The sequence below is a fragment of the Xiphophorus maculatus genome, chromosome 8, assembly GCF_002775205.1.
Source record: "Xiphophorus maculatus strain JP 163 A chromosome 8, X_maculatus-5.0-male, whole genome shotgun sequence".
Taxonomy (NCBI): Eukaryota; Metazoa; Chordata; class Actinopteri; order Cyprinodontiformes; family Poeciliidae; genus Xiphophorus; species Xiphophorus maculatus.
In genome coordinates, this window is record NC_036450.1 from 27,239,963 (window position 1) to 27,261,815 (window position 21,853).

The 21,853-nt window shown below is 40.2% G+C and overlaps 1 protein-coding gene across 1 annotated transcript in view; it reads left to right on the forward strand.

Annotated features, from left to right (window-relative positions):
• The window catches only part of ythdc2 (YTH domain containing 2), a 39,307-nt gene extending 22,699 nt beyond the window's left edge, over nt 1-16,608 (forward strand). The window contains exons 19-31 of the mRNA XM_023338622.1: nt 2,145-2,250; nt 2,671-2,790; nt 2,924-3,196; nt 4,382-4,508; nt 5,118-5,323; nt 6,814-7,000; nt 8,890-8,981; nt 9,869-9,988; nt 10,083-10,234; nt 13,516-13,675; nt 14,035-14,244; nt 15,348-15,530; nt 15,989-16,608. Coding sequence (XP_023194390.1) covers nt 2,145-2,250; nt 2,671-2,790; nt 2,924-3,196; nt 4,382-4,508; nt 5,118-5,323; nt 6,814-7,000; nt 8,890-8,981; nt 9,869-9,988; nt 10,083-10,234; nt 13,516-13,675; nt 14,035-14,244; nt 15,348-15,530; nt 15,989-16,060 — 2,008 coding nt within the window. The 3' untranslated portion in view covers nt 16,061-16,608. The remainder of the gene's footprint in view (nt 1-2,144; nt 2,251-2,670; nt 2,791-2,923; nt 3,197-4,381; nt 4,509-5,117; nt 5,324-6,813; nt 7,001-8,889; nt 8,982-9,868; nt 9,989-10,082; nt 10,235-13,515; nt 13,676-14,034; nt 14,245-15,347; nt 15,531-15,988) is intronic.
• Nucleotides 16,609-21,853: the final 5,245 nt, after the last annotated feature.

Sequence of the window (21,853 nt, forward strand, 5' to 3'; positions counted from 1 at the left end):
AGACACTTGATTCTTCACAGTATGCTCACAGCAAAATCATTTAAGTCCCCACAAACAGTCAGCTCACAGACAGGATCACTTCAGATCAATTCCCAGGGAAAAAAGGGCCCCGACATCTCTGGTATGAAGCTCTTTATGGGGTGGCTGACGAGCTCCAACACATTGCACCTGTGGCAGCCAGGTAGAACTGAAACACAAAGAGAGAGCTCTCTCATGAAGAGAGCCCCTAGAGGTCAGTGACTGTAACAGCAGGTCTCCTTCGCTGCCGCACAATAGTGATGGTCAGATGAAGCCTCGTGAAGCAATGAAGCGTCCCAGCCCATTGCTTCACCCAAAGGTTCATTACTCGGTGGTTCATTTCTCAGTAGTGACATCTGCTGTTGAAACTGTGGCAGCCTTGTCACTCAGATGGACATACTTAAAAAAATTAGTAAATGCAATATTGTCACAAAGTTTTTGTCAAACTCATGTTTAGTAACAGGAGAGTCAATTAAATCCTATTTAACTAATCTTTTTTAGTTGTTAAAATCATTTGTAGCCAATCCTGATATACAGTACAGACCAAAAGTTTGGACACAACTGTGTGTCCAAACTTTTGGTCTGTACTATATGTTGACTGTCAGTGGTTGTTTTCTTTTGTCATTGACTGATTTGACAATAGACATTTGTTTTAGTGTATTTGGAGTGCGACGCTTGTTGGGGCAGACAGTATTCTTTGAGTTTTGATTTGCCTCCTGAAAAACTAAAATTCTTCAAAAATTCTCTTTTTCTTGGATTTCTAGTTGGCTCTCTGATCCCTTATATTTTTACTTATCAGGCCAGGATTTTACTCTTCCAACAGCTTTAAGTCTGTTTCTGCTGTGCAAGACTGATATATCTTTGCAGAACAACGAAATAGCGGAAATTTCAAGAAGGTGAGAATTTTGGAGGTAAAGGGGTTAATTATTTTTATTTAAGAATCTTATTGCAAGTGATCATCTCAGTCTTCCCAGGTGTCAGATTTTTCCTCTTGCTGGCTCCATTTAAATCAAGTTTATTTGTGTAGCACATTTTGGCAACAATGCAGTTTCAAAGTGCTTTACATAATAAAAACACAAATATAAAGTCACAAAATGTACTATAATCAACAATTGAGAAAACCGGTAACAAACATTACATTTTGATGAGTGCCATCATCAAAATCATTAATACACATGAACTATAAAAGGTTCCTTTTATTTCAGCCACTGCTGAAGACAAATACTCCTCTGATGCGCAATCAAATACAATAACCCATGTCATGAAGCAGCACAGCTCATCAAGCTTTTATTCTTGAAAACCGACACGCAAAATGAAGCAGTCATGTTACCCATGCAATGTGAAGCGTCGTTTGTTGCCAGTCAAGTGGTTTTCAGCAAGACGACACAAGCATCGAAGTGGGGCTTCATCTGACACGCCTCCTTTTTACTTGGTACACGCCTCGAAGCCTGGCTTCAGATAGCCCATCACTACCGCACAAGTATAAACCCAGCACGAGCGTCTTAACGCTCATGTTGCGTTTAAAGGCAGCTCGGAAAAACATGTTACGATGTGTTAACAACAGATTAAACTGCTGAAAAAAAGTGTCAGAAGGCACAGATATGGGAAGTGCGGAAGCTTCCACTGCAGGGGTGCCCAAAGTCGGTCCTCGAGGGCCGGCATCCTGCATGTTTTAGTTCTCTCCCTGGTGGTAGCAACAACCTTTTCAGCATGTCAATGTTCTTCTTAGGCCTCTAATGAGCCATCATTTGATCCAGGTGTGTTAAACCAGGGATAGAACTAAAACATGTAGAATGCCAGGCCTCGAGGATTGACTTTGGGCACCACTGTCCTGCTGTATCAAATCGATATAGGAATAACAGAGAGTTGGCCACTTTAAGGTAAAAACAACAAACAGCTTCCAGTCCGGGGGGGCGCACGGCTGACTCTGTGGGTGTGCAATGCCCGCCCATGCTGCTGTGCCTGCACTCAGATGTTCTGAATTCAGAAGCAAGAAGAGTCATACAAAACCACAACAAATCATCCAGCCTTTCTATAAGTGCTTCTAGGCATAGTAATCTTACTTTATGTAAACATTTTAATTTAAAAAAGTATTCCAGCTCAGTTTCAGTTCGGTCTCTGTGCAGAGCTGGCCGCTGTAGACCTGGGGTTTGCTTCCATCTCTTCAGTCGTCTCAGATTCAACAATATGCAAGAGTTTCAGGTTCCACAGCTGCTGCGGATGCCACTACAGGTACACACTACCTTTATATTTATCAGTACAGCAACAACTCTGAGCAGTGCTTTTATTTGCTCCTAATATGATACAATCATGTGGAAGTGTGAAATGTTGTGGTGATGGCTATTCAGGTTACTCAGCAGATTAAAAGTCTATAGTAGGAACATTTTCAGAAAAATGCAGGGTTAAAACATATTTGCTTACAGCGGGCCCCTTACAAGGAATGTCATGTCTAGAGATTTTTTCTAGGATGTAAAAAGTGCTCTAAATTACTAGAAAATGTGAAAAGCTGAGTCATGAAAAATGAAGAATAAACTCTGATAGTGAGAGTTTGGAGGATTTTAGCAGTTGTTCGCAGGTCATGCAAACTCAGAAACTCTAGAACAGACAGGGCATCATTGTGCATCAACAGAAAGGTATCATTGTGTTTTTCAGGAATTGTGTCTACAGACCAAGCTGTTGGCTCCTTCATCCTGCCCCGTTGCTGAATTCTTATCTAAAGCTCCACAGCCACCTCCCACACATGCAATCCAGAGTGCTGTCCAGATGCTAAAAGTAAAATGTTTTTCCCAAGGTCTATCATTCTACTGATAATGAAGTGGCTGTGAATGCATGCTAATGAGCCGGTGTGCCCACTAATGTATTCCAGCCTGTAAAGGTGCATTGCTTTTGCCAACCTTTCTCTCAGACAATAGATGCTCTGGACCAGAATGAAGACTTAACCGACCTGGGCTTCCACCTGGCTGATCTACCTGTGGAGCCCCACCTGGGCAAAATGGTGTTGTGCGCTGTTGTGCTCAAGTGTCTGGACCCCATTCTCACCATTGCCTGTACTCTGGCCTATCGTGACCCTTTTACCCTCCCTGCTGAAAGCTCCCAGAAAAGAGCTGCTCTGCAGAGCCGCAAACGTTTCACGTCCAACACCTTCAGTGACCACATGGCCCTGCTCAGAGCTTTCCAGGTACAGATGTTTGCCTTTTTCACTACTGATGCTAAATCTTTTTCTTATTCACAATTGAAAATAAAGTACAAGGGGAATACCAACAAATTAACAATGTAGTAAAAACAAATAATTATTTCTTTCTGGCTAAAAAGAATGCTCTCATTAAAGTTGTTGTGTATTGTAAGTTTTATTATTATTATTAGGAATTTGTGTTTCAACTTTGAAAGTGTGTTTAAACTCAGAATGTAAATAAATTCAACCTAAAACAAATGATTTTGGCTGAGCTTAGGACAGAAGTCAGAAATTTGTGCTTTTTCTTTTTTTTAAAACATGAAACAACTGAAGTTTACTTCTTTAGTCTGCTGTAAGACACATGCTGGGAGACACATGACCAAACCCACACAAAATGTATCAAATCACAGTAGACATACAGTATTATTGAGCTGAAGAGTAGCAATGGACCACAGATCTCATAAAAAATACTTGAGAGTGATTTACAGCAGTTAATCTTTTCCAAACTAAAACAACACATGATGCCTGAAAGCCTTTAAATATGTCAGATAGGCTGCAGCTTTCCATCTCTACATGGCTGGCCAGGACATCGCCAAATGTTTTACGGAACTAATGTGTTAATCCTTCTCATCTACTGTGGCGAAGGCAGCCAGTAAAGAGTAAAGGGTCAGTGAGGTTATTTATGATGTGACAAAAGCCTCCAGAATACTTTTGTGCTAAACAGCACAGATGTGGACTTGGGTCATGTGCGTTGGAGTCGAGGGATACATTCAAAATTTCAATTTCACCAAATCACAATTCAAAATGTCAACTTCATCAAATCAAAATTCAAAATGATAATTTCATCAAGATTTTAGTTGAGTCTAAAGTCATTTAGACTCAACTAAAATCTTGATGAAATTGTCATTTTGAATGAGTCATTAATTTCTACCAATGACTCATGACTTCATGGTAATTTTACCCCTTCAACTTGAAAAGACTCGATTTCTTACACCAAACAAAAAGTGTGTTGCAAAGAGAAACTGTCCCAGACGTGTTATCCAGTTACATTAATAGTGACGTACCCTGGGAAGAGATGAGGTCCACCATACCAACTATTAGTAGTCTTTCCAATCTCTGCTCTAATTTGATGAAAATATGTCAAGCTGAGCTGAATGTCAGTGGGAGAAATTTAAACCTCCCTTGTGTTAGGCATGGCAGAAAGCTCGCAGTGAAGGCTGGGAGAGATCCTTCTGTGAAAGGAACTTCCTGTCCCAGTCTACCATGGACATGATTCTTGGCATGAGGACACAACTGTTAGGACAACTTCGTGCTATTGGTGAGTTTGACTTTTATTTTCCTCTCATTTTATTCATACTCTGCAAAGTGTTAGAATCAAATGAAAACCACTGAACAGTGACAGCAAAAATACTTAAAATACAGTACTTAAAATGTAATTTGAGGTTTTTTGCATCTTTTCTCTAGGAACACTTTGTGTGATCTTAAGTTAATGGTGTATGTGGATATTTATGTCGAACTGTCTGATCTGAACTTTGGTGTCGTAGTATTATTGTGGGGAACTGTTTCACACAGTTGCCCTGCGACAGACTGGTGACCTGTCCAGGGTGTACCCTGCCTCTCGCCCAGAACGTTAGCTGGAGATAGGCACCAGCAGCCCTCCCGATCCCTCTAAGGGACAAGTGTTAGAAAATGGATGGATGGATGTTTCACACAGTAAATAATTAATTTTAAATTTTCAAGCATTTTTGACTTTTTACTTGAGAAGGGACATCAAAAATTCAGAATTGGCAATAGTTTACCTTAGAAATGTTCCTCCTGTCCATTTCTTTGTGTTTTAGCCCCTGGCATGTTGACATATGCAATATTTATAAATTTTATAAGCACTTAGGTTATTTTTGCTAATGGAGCCTTTTCTTTGGTCGGCCAGGTTTTGTGCGCGCCCGTGGGGGCAGCGACATCCGTGATGTTAATCTAAACTCTGAAAACTGGGCTGTCGTGAAAGCAGCCCTGGTGGCTGGAATGTATCCAAACATGGTTCATGTCAACAAGAAGACCTCTTTGCTCTCCAGTAACAGAGAGAAGAAGGTTCATTTCCATCCTACATCAGTCCTGAGCCAGCTGCAGTTGAAGGAGGTAGGAATTTAATTTTGCCAACACCGAAACACAAAATCAAAGAGAGAAAGTTCACATGGAGCTGCCGCTCTGTTTTTGATGTGTTTAAGGCTTAAAGCACTGTTGCCTTGCAGCAAGAAAGTCCTGGGTTAGAATCCCTGTCTGGGTTCGTCTCTGCATGGAATTGGCATGTTCTCCCTATGCATGCAAAAATGACTTTCAAATTAATTGAATTGTCCATCACCCAACAACAGCACTGCTCCAGTACTCTGCGACAGAGCATTATAAGATCAGCTTACATCTGCATGACTCACCAGCTCTGTTCCTACACTGAGAAATTTTCCACCCGCCCTGTCAGACATACACTCAGAATTACATAAAACTTCACTAACCTAAATCAATTTCACACCCAAAAGTCAGATAGTGTTTAGCAACTTAACTTACCTTGATATGTTTTTTTCAGATTCGACGGTGGATTTTTGAAAACTAGAAGTTCATGCTTTCAGGGAGGCAAAGAGGGCACTGGAATCTCCAGGAGTTGTTTTTTGACCCAATTAACTCGAATAAATCTTTTAAATAAGGCCATGGGTGACACAGATCTCCTGGAGGACTACCATTGGTGGACTCCGTTTTGGGTTTTAATGATTCTGCAGGTGTCACGTACCCGCCTTGCTCTTCTTGAAGGAGGGCCTAACTATACTTTCTCGCTTTACAGTGGTTCAGAGCACCAACTCCCCTCTCGCCGTTGGTCACTTTCAAACTAATGAACAAATAAAAAAAGCACAATGTGACTTGGATGTAATGTGTAACGAAATGCTGCATAGAAATGTAGTTAAGTTGAAAGTACAGGTACTTACTGTACTGTAAAATGTAATGGAGTAAAAATCAAAAGTACCAACGATTAAATCCTCTCAAGTAAAGTACAGATACATGAAAAATGTAATCAAGTACATCCCACCACAGACAAAACCACTAGATTCACTTCCTCCCCATCTGTATCCCTCTGATTTTTGTAACATTCTTGTGTCATTTATTTCTTCAAAAATAGCACATATCCACTAGCAACCTCTATCGACTGTTGCTTTAATATAAGATGTTCCATTTCTAGTTGCCCCTACTAATTCACTTTCACACTCCCCTCAGTCAGTGACGTCTCCAAATTAATTTAAAAATCAAAATATTCAACCTGCCAATTAGATCCTCTTCCAACTGTTCTTGTTAAAATTGTTAAAGCTACCCTTCCCTCTTTCTCTCCATTCATTTGTAAACACAAGACTTCCTTTTGTTACCTGAATGATTCATTGGCTGTCTGTACAAAATTGGAATGTCCAAAGAAAGACTTTGATATGGTTAACCTTTCCTCCTAATCAGCTGTTTTAATCAGACTGCACTTTTGAGTTAGTATGTGCTTGTCTGAGACTGGTCAATTATTCTTTCTATGATTATGAGATATGAACTGTGTTAAAGAAAGGATTCTTAGGCATATGATCCTTTGTGTTCATTGTGTTTAGAACAGCTCCAAATCAGGTCAGACCCTCCCCACAGACTGGTTGATCTATGATGAGATGAGCAGAGGTCACAGGATGGCCAGTGTCCGCTGTTGCTCCGTGGTGACCTCCATCACAGTGGCCATGTTTGGAGGTGGTACCAAACTTCTCAGCTCCACACTCCATGAAAGTGCTGTGCAAAAAAGAAATGGTAAGTAAATCAGTCAGACTTTTTTTAAATCTTTTTTTCTTATTTAAGTTTTTATATTTCAAGCACTTTGCCTTTTTAAAGGGGCAGAATTACAGAATGTAAAATTGACTTGAGCTCTACATCATTTTATAATGTTATTCCATCATCAAAAACATACCTGAAAGTCGCCTTCATTCTTTCATGCATGTTTGGGAAATCCTTTAATTTAATATGATACACATACGTATGATTTGACATGAAAGATATTAAAACTATGAGAGATTTTCACAAAGATGTTTTTTTAAAGTTTTTCAGAGCTGTCTTTAAAATCTAACTTGTCTCCTTCTAACTTCTCACTTGGTCATTTTCATATTAGACACTGTTTAACATCACTGTTTCCAGAAGATAAAACTTTCCCTGCTGACCCACCAATTTCTTACACCTAATCAGAAATCCCCCCTGTAATATTTATGGAACACTAATGGTGATTGAATTTTCCTCATCTGGTAAAATCAGAACTGCCTTTGTAGGTGAATTAGGTGCAGCACAGTCTTAATCACACTGATTCTCAGCATACAACCAAGTACACCATATGCTAGGTTACAGCTTGAACAGTTTAGAGCAATGAAAGTTCAGTTTTCAAAATCCAATTAATTAAAAATGCTTCCTTCAATTCTAGACCAAGGTGACAGACGTCAAACCTCACCTTGCGACATAAGTCATATGTTTTTCTTCTGTCCAAGATTGCATAAATTGCATAAAGTACAGAAAAGAAGAAGTACAGAAAAGAAACTAATTTCTTTTCTGTACTTTTAGGGACAAAGCTTCCCAGCAAAATGGGATTTTATCTTCCTGTTCCCCTTGATAGATGCTGTAGCATATTTAGTTTAAAAAGTTAAGTTGTGATGTTTAAATAAAGTTATGAAAATCGAGAAAAAAAAGTTAAGTAGAAACTAAGCTACTTTGAATAACAAATTGAGCATACTCTACTGCTTGATACAGCGTCTCCAAATGATTCAAAATGCCACTAGACTTTTAACCTGCACCCGGAAACGAGAGCACATAACATCTGTCTCATTTATGATTACTGTGTTTTCACTGTCCTAATGATTAATATTGCACATTAAGCTGTTAAAATTCAACAAAGAAAGTTGTAATAAAAAGAAATGGATGAGTATCTCTAGATCTTGCTGGAACATTAGTACTCTAATCCTAAAAATGTTCTTCAGGTGATTGACTTTGTAATTGTCTTTATGTATCTCTGAAGGTATCTGTCATGGTTGACCTTATTCAGTGTAGCATAGATGATTGAAACAGCTACACAGATCTACTGGTAGAATGAAGTCTCTGATTGGCCAACAGAAACATAAATGATGATTTTCATCCAGGTGTTTGAATAGCACACCAAACTGTTTGCCTTGTAGAGTTTTTGCTGAGGTTGTGGTACTTTGATAGTCCCATCCACATGTGTTTTGTGTTTCTGAGCAGTGTGGGACTTTGTGGGGGTTCCTCCACTATATGAATCCAGGATCTGTTGTGAGGGCTGTTTAGTTCCCATCTAATCTAAATAAGACCTAAGGACCTCCATTTGGGCAGCTTGTTGTCACCGGTCCTGTTTGTGGTGTTTGTACCAACAAATTAACTTCTCATCAATATGCTGTCCCATCACTTTGCATCTTTTTCTTGAGTTAAGGATTTTTTTCATGTGCTAAAAATCACTTCTTTTAATTGATCGACTTTCTGTCTCAAATTGCTGAGAAACAAAAATAACTATTAGATTTGGTATCTATTTGTTAATTACTCCATGAAATCGTCAACATTTCTTCCTAAGCCTAAAAAGATCAAATGTTCTGATGTTTTACAAAGCTTGCCTCTGCAAATTAAGCAGGTTTCTGTGTTCTATTCTGCAGAAAATCCTCTGGATGACATGAGTGACAGTGACACAGAAGAATTAGTGGAGATAAAGATTGACGACTGGCTTGTCTTTGGGCTCGAGAGAGAGGTGAAGAAATAAAGGCCCTGACATACTTTATCCAAAGCCGAACAGCTGACACACAGTCATGTGGTTTCGGACTGTTCGTATTCTCAGACACCTTTCATGCAACAGCGCAGACCACCTGTGGTAGCCCTCCTACTTCAGTACACGTCACGCCTCTATCCGCGGAGGTCTCTCCTCCCTCCATACATTCTCTATTTTGCTTTTAGGAAATGGTCACCGAGCTTGCGCCACACTTTTCTCCAGGTAGCCTCTTCTGTGAACAACGGATTTCCTGGCTATTAACTCCTGGATGGTTCATAGCCAGGAGTGATTAACCATTCACCAGTCTTATTATCATAGTAATTTAGTGAAGAATAGTACAAATATACCTAATTTGCATACTGTAAGTACAGCAAAAAAACTTCTGAACAATCAGACAACACTTCGCACAGAGCTCTGTGAAGATACTTTGACCTGAGCCTGATGTCTAGTTCAATAGGCAGATGCCTCTCTGCAAACAAAATCACACAATTTTCATCACGCGTTTATGTTAATGAGAAGTGGTTTTAGCACTTCACATGAAGCATGTCGAGGCCTTAAGACCAGTTTTTAAAACTTTTACATATAGCTTTGAGTTTTTCATGTGTTTCATCAGTTCTTAAACGTTTTATCTGGTGAATCAAAATGTAAATGTGGCAGAAGGGACCCAGCATAATAGTGAATTCTTCTTATTGTTTTAAAATTTTGAAATCAGTGCATAGGATGACAAACTTCATGTATGTTATCAGAACATTCTGTGAAGATTTTCTTTTGTTACTTACTCATCACATAATCTTCATGTTTGTTTAGATTACCCAGCCTCTGACAGATGTGTCCTTATGCTTATCTCCTGTTGGCTCTACTGTTGTCAGACTGCAGCACTGGTGTCTGAACTCAGACAGAAGTGGCAGAACTTGTTTATAAAGAGGATCCGCTGTCCTTCCAAACCCTGGTCTCAGCAGGACGAGGCAGTCATCCAGACCTTAGTGTCTGTACGTGCTCAGCTTCATCGTTTCTCTGCAGTTTGCCTCTGGATGGGAATTATTCCTGTGTTTAATGCCTGCAGTTCATGCTGACTACCTCCAGGTGCTGGGTGCTGAGGAGCAGGAAGCCGGCCTGCAGCAGCCTACAGGGATTGGTCAGAGGCCTAGGCCTATGACATCAGAGGATGGGCCGAGGTCAACAGGGAGAAACTCCAAGGCCAGCCCCCAGCTGCCCTCTCATAACACAAATGACAAGTAGGCCAATAACTATCATGTTTCATGGTAGTGTCTTGTGCTGGTTTCTCTTTTGATTTTTCTGTTTTTTCTCAGTTTTCTATTCATGGTAACAAAATGACCTAATCATTCTGTAGGTCTTTAGATACAATTTTCTGATTTATGATGGGCTCTCAGGGCTGCACAGTGGCGCAGTTTGTAGCACTGTTGCCTTGCAGCAAGAAGTTTTCTGCATGGAGTTTGCATGTTCTCCCTGTGCATGCGTGGGTTCTCTCCAGGTTCTCCGGCTTCCTCCCACAGTCCTGACATGACTGTCAGGTTAATTGGTCTCTCTAAATTCTCCCTAGGTGTGAGTGTGTGTGTGCATGGTTGTTTGTCCTGTATGTCTCTGTGTTGCCCTGCGACAGACTGGCGACCTGTCCAGGGTGAACCCCGCCTCTCGCCTGGAACGTAGCTGGAGATAGACACCAGCAACCCTCCCGACCCCATTAGGGACAAATGGGGTCGGGAGGTGAACAGAAAATGGATGGATGATGGGCTCTCAATTATCTACATATATTCCATACTGATTTAGGATGGTAGGACGTAGGGGCTTCATCATACCTATATGATTATGTACATTTGCTCTAAAGGCTTTAAAACAAGAATTGCATACCATTGTGCAGGGGGCTTCACAGTTGGTTGCACTGTTGCCCTGCTGCAAGCTGAGTTTGTCAAGAGTTTTTAAAACCTAGATGGGAAAAGGAAAAAAAGAAATTAAATTCTTTTGGCTGGACTGTAGTTTTGCCCTACAGACCTGTCTGCATTCTAGTGAGGCTTTTTAAAGGATTTTGATTATCTCACATAAATGTCAAACAGTTCCTGAATCACCAGTTCATCCATCTCTGTTATCTAATAGTATTGTTGATTTCACTTTGTCGGAGAAACGTAAAAAAACCTTTCAGACCCATATTCAGTGCAATCTTATCTAAATACAAATATTACGGCTATGTCCAAATTTATACAGATGCTTCAAAAAATTAAAATAACAATAATTATTCATGATGGGATTCATGATGGGAGTCATCTTAGATTAAGGATGTTTGTCTATTAAGAAGGGGATTTTGTTTAGATTCCAGTTCATTATTACTAGGCCTGTCACGATAGCAAATTTTGCTCAACGATTAATTGTCTCAAAAATTATTGTGATAAACGATAATAGTGTTTGAAGACCTTTTTACACTGATTTAATGAAAATGATGTAATAATGCATGTGCTTTCCTGCCAAAGATAGATACACTTTATTTTCAAAAGAACATTTAACACTTGAGCTGATAAACAAAATAAACAAAACAACCAAAAGCAAAAATAAAATGGATTCTCAGTCTCCATTAACAAAAAACTCACTTGAAAAAACAACCTAAACAACATAAAGTAAAAGTGGAAATAAATACTGCATTCAACCAAAAGAGTGCAGATTATGAAGTCTGTATATTATGTTGCCCTTCAGTAATAATTAGATTTAAATAGAGAAGATGGGCACATTTACTACCTGATGCAATAGTTCACACTACATGATTTTTTGCTCTTATTTTTCCCCTTACAACAATCTTAGCACGTTGGTCTTTCTAAGATTGTGTGGTGTGTTACAGTAGATCGTCGTTGCCGCTCCGATCTAAATTTTTCCCCACTGGGAGCTTAACGCAGCCTGTTGAATGTGACAGGTAGCCAATCAGAAAGCGCGGATTCTCCTCCGAGTTTTCTGACGGGAAATTACGTCTGGGAATCCCAAACAGCGGACACGATGCAACCCGAAGTCCAGCGGACATCGGAGATGATATGTAGAAACAACATTAATGTTTATTCAACACGCAAAGAATATAGAAATGACAAGGGGAGGAGTTGGAGCGAAATTGCTACCGCAGTTGATAAACCTGGTAACTTTTCAGCTGTTCTTCGTTAACGTGACGTAAATAGGTTCTAATGATTTTCATTCAGTCAGGACTTTACGCTGACACTAGCCACATGCATTGCAGGTAGATTGTAGTAAAGCATTGATTAATGCCTGGTTTTAAAATTAGTTCACTGAACTTGTAGCCATTATTTTGTGCCCATTGTTGGACACCACACGGCAGGAACGAACCCGATGGAACCGTTATACCTAGGATTTCTGTCGGCTAATGTTTGGTCTGTCAGGTTTTGAAAATGGGCCGACAATCAGCCGACAGATCTAAGACCGTGTCGTGTGCGCTGGGCTTTACAGTAAGGAAATGAGGAAGGGAGAGTCAGTGGAGAGCACTGGAGTTGAGCCTTTTTTCATTCAGTGTCATTAACAGAAAGAGAAAAGGTCCGGAAGAGACGATAATGCCGATAATTAAAATGACGTCGATAATTTTAATTTATCAAACGATTAATTGATTTGCCGTTTATCGCAACAGGCTTAATTATTATAATCCTTGACAAATAATTATTCAGACTTCAGATGAGAGCTTTTGTTAGAGATTTAATTGTTAATATATAGAATTCAGGAAATGGGTTTATTAGTTTTTACATGGATACCATCACATATAGGAATAAAAGAAAATGAGTTGGCAAATAAATGTGCAAAATAATCAAAAGAAAATAGTTACAGTTATATGTTGGTACCATTCAGCAAAAGGAGAAATCAAGTCAGTCATTAAACGAAAGTTCAATCAGACATTAAACGAAAGGTCAAGGGTCAAGGTCAATATTCCTTTGTTTTGCACTCATTGAAGAAATATTTGGTCAAAAGAGGTAATCTGCTTCTTAAAATTATCTAAAGATCCTGTCAATGGACAAGACTGAGTCCATTGATTCACTCTTGGAGTCAACATCATAGTGATTTGCCACATGCGACTGACGCATTTAGCATTTTATTTATTTGCAAATTTCTTCAGCAATTTTCAATTATTAATCATGTAAAAAAAACATCAAGAACGTTTTTGTTTTTTTTTACAACTTTGGTCTGACAAATAGCTAGGAGAAAAAGAGGATGTGTTATAACAACCATCTAAAATGACACTAATTAGACAGCATAAACATAAAAACCAATAAATATATTACTGTATTTACTAAAGTACAGGTGTCATACAATTTTTCAACATACTACTAAAATGCAGCAGTCTGATTCAGCTGGAGATCACATCATGTATTCTACAGTGTCTGATCTTTTTTACTTTTATAAAAGTCTATATCCAGGGCAGATAGAAAGTAGTATGTTCAAAGTATTTACAATTAATATCAAGCCTTACAGTTGCTTACCATTTGGTTAGCCCTCTTCAACAGTTGACTACACCCCACAGGCCTCGTCGAATGCTGTCTTCTGACCTGCTGAAGACTAACTCCCACAGCAGAGATGAAGTCTCACTGGCCATCAAGAAGCTGTGGGATTATCCGTCTTCCTCCAGTAGTTCTTCCTGCTCTGTAACTCTGGATGGGCCTCCCGAGTCTCCCTCAGGAAAGGTAGGACATAGGCTCTACATAGGACATTTAATGTCCCATGGGTCTCATCTGGTCCTTTAAGATGTCCTTCAGTGTCCCAGATATAAAAATTCGATATCAAGCAGGCGTTAAGTATTTATTCTGTGTGAATTTAAGTGAGCAAGACGTGAGGACAGGTCTATTGTTGCCAAAAGACATCAGTTGTTTATGTAGCCCCAGAGATAATTGCCTACCCCAATTGAAACAAAGTATCTTATTTTTATCCATATTCCAACACAAACTTTACTCATTGTAATCTCATTCACTAATGTAAAGTGTATACTCAATAAAAGGAGGATTGTGTGAGCTTAAAGAAGTTGTTTTACTTGTTTTGTTCCCAGCTGGTCTTAAAGTCTGTGTCTCAGAAGCCTACTGTGTCATCAGTCCGATACTTCATTATGAAGAGCAACAGCATCAGAAACATAGAGATTTCTCAGCAGAAAGGCATCTGGTCTACTACACCAAGCAACGAGACCAAACTCACCCAAGCTTTCCTGGCAAATAGCTTCATAATTCTCATCTTCTCTGTCCAGGGATCTGGACACTTCCAGGTATCTGATTGTTGGTCTCCTCTGTACATGTCTTTAAATATGAGACTGTCATGTTGTGTAGAGGTTTGTGGTAAGATCCGCTTGTTGGAGACAGAGGCCGCCAGTGAGTTTGAAGAATTAAATCCTTCCTTATGATCTATTAAGTAGAACTACAATGCTTTGGTCTGAATTCTTGGCTATTGTAGCTCCACAGACCCCTGGTTTACCTCTGTTCTGAGGCGTTTTAGAGCAACTCGCTTTCTGTGGTTTTTAAAAATGTGAATGAGATATTTCAAGACCCACCCACCTCCAGGTCACAGAGCCATTTTTAAATCATAGCAGGGATACTATGATCTACCAGAAGAGACATTTTTTATACGAAAGTTTATTAAAGATGTCAGCAACGAAAAACTTGTCCATCCAACCTTACATGTTGGAGCCAGAGTCTGGCCCAGAGCAGGAGAATGAAGACGACCATCCTGCAGAACCACGTATTCACATAAATGCATCGCAGTGGTGTTATTACTGCCATGTGCGTTAATACATGCTACAACCAAACATTTTGACTTGTTTGCTTGCAACTTTTGCATAACTGAACTTGGACTACAAAATTGCTGCAAGAAAAAAAATGACAGATTCACATAATTGGTTAGCCTGAAGTATGCTTGCTTCGGGCTAAACATTTTCTTGTTTAGCAAGAAAATGCAATACAGACAAGAAAATGCAATAGGGAGAAGAGAAAAATGAACAGACTGAAAAATGTAACCCAAAAAGAGTATAAAGATATCTACGCAGCACTGGGAAAGAGTAAATTTACATTTTTTACACTCTTACATGCTCAAAGTTTGCAAAAAATGTACTGAAGACTAAAAATGTGGATTTTGCAAGATATGTCCCTTTTAAGGCTTTCTAATTTTCAAAACTTTTGAAGAACAGGAACATTTCTGGAATGTATCCAGTGTCTTAGTGACTGCATGCTGTCACTTAAAGAGATTAATAACAATTTTATTGTTGCATGTCAAAAATACGTGTGAAGATTGTCCCAGAAATGTGATATATGAAGATGGCATTGCAATAAGCTTTTTTTAATAAAAAGCATTCCACTGAAGGTGTGTGGTTTGCAGGGTTACGCTCGCATGACATCTGTCGTTAGCCAGGAGAGCTGCCAGGACTGGGGCTTCATGGGCCTCGGAGGAGTTTTCAGTGTAGAGTGGATCCATAAAGAGAGTCTTCCTTTCCCCTTCACTCAGCACATCCTCAACCCATGGAATGACAACAAGAGAGTTCAAGTCAGCAGGGATGGACAGGTGAGACTTCATCATAAGCTCAAACATACTGTAGCTGCTTGCTGCAGATTCTGTCGTCTCAGACTGGCAGAACTGCCAGAAACAGTAAGCGGTGTTGGGATTTACATTATGAGGTGGTTAACACCACTCAGTTTCTCTGTACCAAGGCTTAGATTGTGTTAGACCAGTGGTATCAAACTCTAGTTGATGTCCTGCAACATTTAGATGAGTCTCTGCCTCTTCACACCAGGATCCAGTATTATTTTATTAGCAGAGCTCTGTAGAACCTGTCTGCATTCTAGTGATGCTGTTTATCCATTTAATTCAAGAGTTTAGGACAAGGGACACATGTAAATGTTCCAGGACAGCGGCCCTCAAGGACTGGAGTTTGAGACAGCTATATCAGAGGAAGCAAACATAAAGATGCCAATAAAATGAAAACTGATGTTGTGATTATGTGGATATTTTGTGTTGTGTAGGAGTTGGAGCCCCAGGCTGGCAGCCACTTGCTTTCTCTGTGGGAGAGGAATTCTGGGAATCAGCTTCATTAATGTTGGACTCCTCATTAACTTAACAGGTATTCTAACTCTGTGACTGGCTAGGAACCCCCAAACTTACTGACCATGGAAGAAAATATGTTTACTGGGCACTCAGGGCACCAATGTTGCACATGTGCCATGTTTTGTTTGTATTCCACCTGAAGTGCCCTCCACCACCAGTTCAGACCTGATAACCAGAGAAATGTCTCCTCTGTGCTGCTCTCAGTTCAGACTTTAGTTTTCACCTCTTCATTAATTTCTCATTCTGTTAAATGTGTTTTTGAAATGGGATTTGTTGTATAAGGTTTCCATACAATAAGTTTACAATAAAAGGATGTAGCTCTGTAGATGTAAACAGGATTCATGGTCATCTGACAGCAATCTTATTCTTGCTGTTGTTTTTCAATGTTATGCTTTATTCTAATTGGTGTAATTGCCCTGTTTTTATCCAACTGACTTGTTTCTATTTAAAGCACATTACTTATTTTTATGAGAATACTCAAAGTCTGCTTTATTTGTTCATTAAAGATATGTTTAAATGCATTATTGTAATTATGACTTATTATTGCCTCAAAGATGTAACTTTCCTGTTGGAGATGTCCTAATATTGAATGAATGTCCTTTTATCCCCAAGTGCCAGAGTATAATACATAATTGTGCTGATGTTCAATCTCTCCTCGAATTCCATCACAAGTATAAGGAAGCATTATCCGTAGGATTTACTTTCACTGAGTTAAGACAGATGCACCTTTATTCTCCATTGTCTGAAATGAAATCAGAGTAAGCTTCAGTTAGAATTAAGAAAATGATTTCTGTTTGCGAAACGCTACAATATTAACATAAGCAATATGTCAAATTTATTCAAATGTGTCTTCAAAATCAGGGCCCAGGTTTTGGGCCCATATTTCAGCCAAACATGTCTAAAATGCATTGATTAAAATGCATTGATTAAGCCAGGACTTAAGCATTGATTAAGTCCTGGCTTAAGACTGATTCATTCCCATCTTAGTGAAAAGGTGTGGTTCACCCTATCGTTAGGTATGACACTGTCTTCTAGGGACTGAGAATGGATGATTGTAAAATAAAATAAGAAACAAAATAGACTAAATACCCCCCCAGTAATCAGTTGGCCCTGTATGACCACAGCTGATCAAGTCTTTTACCAGACAGGTAAAAGACTGTAAATGTTAATGAGTCAGTAGACTGTTCCTAACATGTTACATCTTTAGCAGTTGGTGTCCTACTTTTTCTAAAACCACCCCAGCCAGGTTCATCCATGAATCAAGGCCAAGAACAGCTTGTAAGCATTGAGATTATGTTTTAGGATATTTGGAAGACAGAGAAACACTGTAGCAGGTGTTGCTGTGACTGTGTGCGTTAGTCTTTCTTTACAACTTCTACAGTTCTACTCAGATAGCTGCTCCAGTATCTGTTTCACTGCTTATAGGAGCACTGTTCTTTTTACATGATCACGCTCAACCGTGGGAAGGAACAAACATTTTCACATGACATCATTGTTTTCAAAAACTCAGTTTCTCAGTCATGAATTCAAACTACTATACACTTGACTTCAAAGCTGTGGGGCCCTCTCTGCTTAGGCAGATAGAAATGCGCAACTGTAGAAGAGAGAGGAAAAAAGAACAATAATAACAACTAGAAAATTCCTGAAGAAGTTTAACCGGGGCCTGCCAAAGTATGCCCGTCAGTTTGGACCCAGCGTTCTGATGCTAAAAATTAGCATCAATGCTAAAGAAAAGCTGTAATGTAATCAATAGCATGAGGAGAATCACAAGACTGTTGAATAACATGGACTTGCACCATTCAGTATGATAAAGTAAGTGTATCAGCTAAAATTAGCCAAAATGCTAATGTTAGCGTGAATGCTGTCAGTAGCATGTCGGGCATCACTAGGATGTTGTCTATAATTGACTTACTCCATTCAGTATACTAAACATGGCTAATAAGTCAGAAAAATAGCTAATACCTTATTTAAGCTGAAAGGCTAATCCTGCCTTGCACAGCAAGGCAGTTCCCTAACCTGAGAGAAAAAGATAATGCAAAACAATATTATTGCACTGCCTGTGGCGGTGCACTAACCTGAGGGGCATATTGAGGCTTTTATTTTGAAATTTGCAGTAAGCTTCATATTAAATGCCCACACTAATCCAATGTGTAACAGTGCTTTGGATAAACCAGTCACATAAAGCCAAAAGGAGCAATTACATGATGTAAAAATATTCAAGGCTTTTATTTTGAGTAAGCTTAATTTCAAAGAGCCAAACTAATCCCATGTGTAACAGTGACTGAGGAAAATCAGCTATATACAGCCCATAGCAACATTTGGGGCCAGGAAGTAGTTCTATAGGCCAGCTCAGTCCTCTGTTTGAGATACTAATGCACTGGCGCAGCACGCCAGTGCATTAGCATTAGCCTTTGACCTAATGCTAATGGATCTTCATCTTCTTCCGCTTATCTGGGGTCGGGTCGCGGGGGTAGCAGCTTCAGAAGGGAGGCCCAGACTTCCCTCTCCCCGGTCACTTCTTCCAGCTCTTCCGGGGGAATCGCACGGCGTTCCCAGGCCAGCCGAGAAACATAGTCCCTCCAGCGTGTCCTGGGTCTTCCCCGGGGCCTCCTCCTGGTGGGACGTGCCCGGAACACCTCACCAGGGAGGCGTCCAGGAGGCATCCTGACCAGATGCCCGAGCCACCTCAACTGGCTCCTCTCGATGTGAAGGAGCAGCGGCTCTACTCTGAGTCCCTCCCGGATGACTGAGCTTCTCACCCTATCTTTAAGGGAGAGCCCAGACACCCTACGGAGAAAACCCATTTCAGCCGCTTGTATCCGCGATCTCGTTCTTTCGGTCATGACCCAAAGCTCATGACCATAGATGAGGGTGGGAATGTAGATCGACCGGTAAATTGAGAGCTTCGCTTTTGGCTCAGCTCTCTCTTCACCACGACAGACCGGTACAGCGCCCGCTTGACGGCAGACGTTGCGCCGATCCGCCTGTCGACCTCCCGCTCCCTTCTTCCCCCATTCATGAACAAGATCCCGAGATACTTGAACTCCTCCACTTGGGGCAGGACACCCCCCCTGACCCGGAGAAGGCACTCTACCCTTTTCCGGCTCAAGACCATGGCCTCGGATTTGGAGGCACTGATCCTCATCCCGACCGCTTCACATTCGGCTGCGAACCGCTCCAGCGAGAGCTGCAGATCACGACCCGATGAAGCCAAAAGGACCACATCGTCTGCAAAAAGCAGAGATGAGATCCTAAGGCCACCAAATCGGATCCCCTCAACACCTTGGCTGCGCCTAGAAATTCTGTCCATGAAAGTGATGAACAGAATCGGTGACAAAGGGCAGCCCTGGCGGAGTCCAACTCTCACCGGGAACGAGCCCGACTTACTGCCGGCAATGCGGACCAGACTCTGACACCGGTCATACAGGGACCTGACAGCCCATATCTAAGGGCCCGGTACCCCATACTCCCGGAGAACCCCCCACAGGGCTCCCCAAGGGACACGGTCGAACGCCTTCTCCAAGTCCCCAAAACACATGTAGACTGGTTGGGCGAACTCCCATGCATCCTCCAGGGCCCTGCCGAGGGTGTAGAGCTGGTCTAGTGTTCCACGACCAGGATGAAAACCAATGCTAATGGATAGGACTACAAATACGCCATATCTGTAGTTCTAACTAACACTCAGTTAAAACAGAGGGCTGAGCTGCCATTTAGAACTACTGGCTGTTTTGCCAGTAAATAACTCATTTAACCCAAACAACAATTCTATATGAAGCTTACTGAAAATTTCAAGATAAAAGCCTCTATATGCCTCTGAGGATAGTCGCAGATTAACTTCCATGTATTTCTGAAAAATTTCTGAGCTCAGCGCACACCATCTTTCTCTCATCACTGCTATTACTGTGAGTGAGGTAGATATATGAATCGCGGTACTATCGGAGACGACAAATAGCCCTCTAATACATTTCAAATGGATTTCGAATACATCTCTTGGTTCCTGAACGGGAAGGAGTTTTTCGGACTGTTTTTTTAATATAAACTGACTGGGTGTCTCACAAAGATAGAATTATATCTCCACCTCTCTGTCTCACACACACACACACATGACAGTTAGCAGAGAATTGATAACCACAGCAATGGAACACAGGAGGGGATGGGCTGCTGGTTAGGACTACAAATACGCCATATCTGTAGTTCTAATTAACACTCAGTTAAAACAGAGGGCTGAGCTGGCATTTAGAACTACTGGCTGTTTTGGCCAGTAAATAACGGATTTAACCCAAACACTGTTAGACATTGGATTAGTGTGGCCATTTAAAATGAAGTTTACTTCTTTTTTTTTCAAAATAAAAGCCTCAATATCCCCCTCAGGTTAATGCACCGCCATAGGCAGTGCAAATATAATGCAGGCGAATATTAGCCTGCATTATATTTTTCTCTCAGGTTAGGGAACTGGCTTGCGTAGCAAGGCAGTTCATTAGCACTAGCCTTTTAGCTTACATAAGCTATTAGCTATTTTTCTGACTTATTAGCCATGTCTAATATACTGAATGGAGGAAGTCAATTATAGACAATTATAGACAGCATGTGGGGCATTCCCAGTGATGCCCCACATGCTATTGACAGCATTAAAGCTAACATTAGCATTTTCGCTAATTTTAGCTGATACACTTACTTTATCATACTGAATGGTGCAAGTCCATGTTGGTCAACATTCTTGTGATTCTCCTCATACTATTGCAGCTTTCTTTAGCATTGATGCTAATTTTTAGCTTCAGAACTCTGGGTCCAAACCGACGGACACACTTTGGCAGTCCCCGGTTAAATTTCTTCAGGAATTTTCTAGTTGTTATTATTGTTCTTTTTTCCTCTCTCTTCTACAGTTTTAAACAGTTTAGTTAAATCCTGTCTGTGTGATCAGGTGAGTCCCCTGGACACTTCTGAAGAACAGGTCTCATATCTGTCTTATTAGTCTGCTAGACTTAACGGTCCTGTGAGGTGCTTTCTTGTTTTCTTCCAAATTCATTGGCTTGCAAGCAGATCAGTAAGTAAATCTCAAGTTTAAACTAATTAAATTAATATCTCAGATTGAGTTTGATAATCTGCTGTGCATAATTATTTGGAACAGTGCATTTTGAGTTTTTTATTTTTGAAAAAAATACTGTTCTCATGGTGAGCTTTGTTCAGTAAAATTTGATTTATACTGTAAAATTTGATTTATACAGTATAATTTTAATGACTTGAAAATTATACTGACCATCAGTTGCATTGACCATTTAAGAAAATTTGAGAAAATATCACTTGCATAATAATTTGGAACATGGTGTAGTTATCTCTTACATCTTGTCTGTAATGGGTGGTTTTATTATAATGCAGTCAAAGGCAATTAAATGAGGACACAGTGAATGACCAAGTGAAATGTCAGACACTTAGGGATTGTTTTCTAGATGTTTTGATTTGTAACTGGGGGAAAATGACAAAAACCTGTTGAGTTTTGAAATTTTGGTAATGTGATTTGAGAGTTGGGCATTTTGAAATAAATAAATAAAGTTTTTTGTTTTGCTTTTATTTAGTCACAAAATATCATTCAAAAGTTAATGCTCTATGCTAAATGCTGTCTTGCAGCAAGAAGGTCCTTGGCTCAAATTGCAGAATGAGGTCTTCATGTATACTGTAGAGCAGGGCTCTCAAACTCCAGTCCTAGAGGGCTGCAGTCCTGCAACTTTTAGATGTGCCTCTGCTGCACCACACCTGAACAGAATAATTAGGTCATTAAGGCTCTG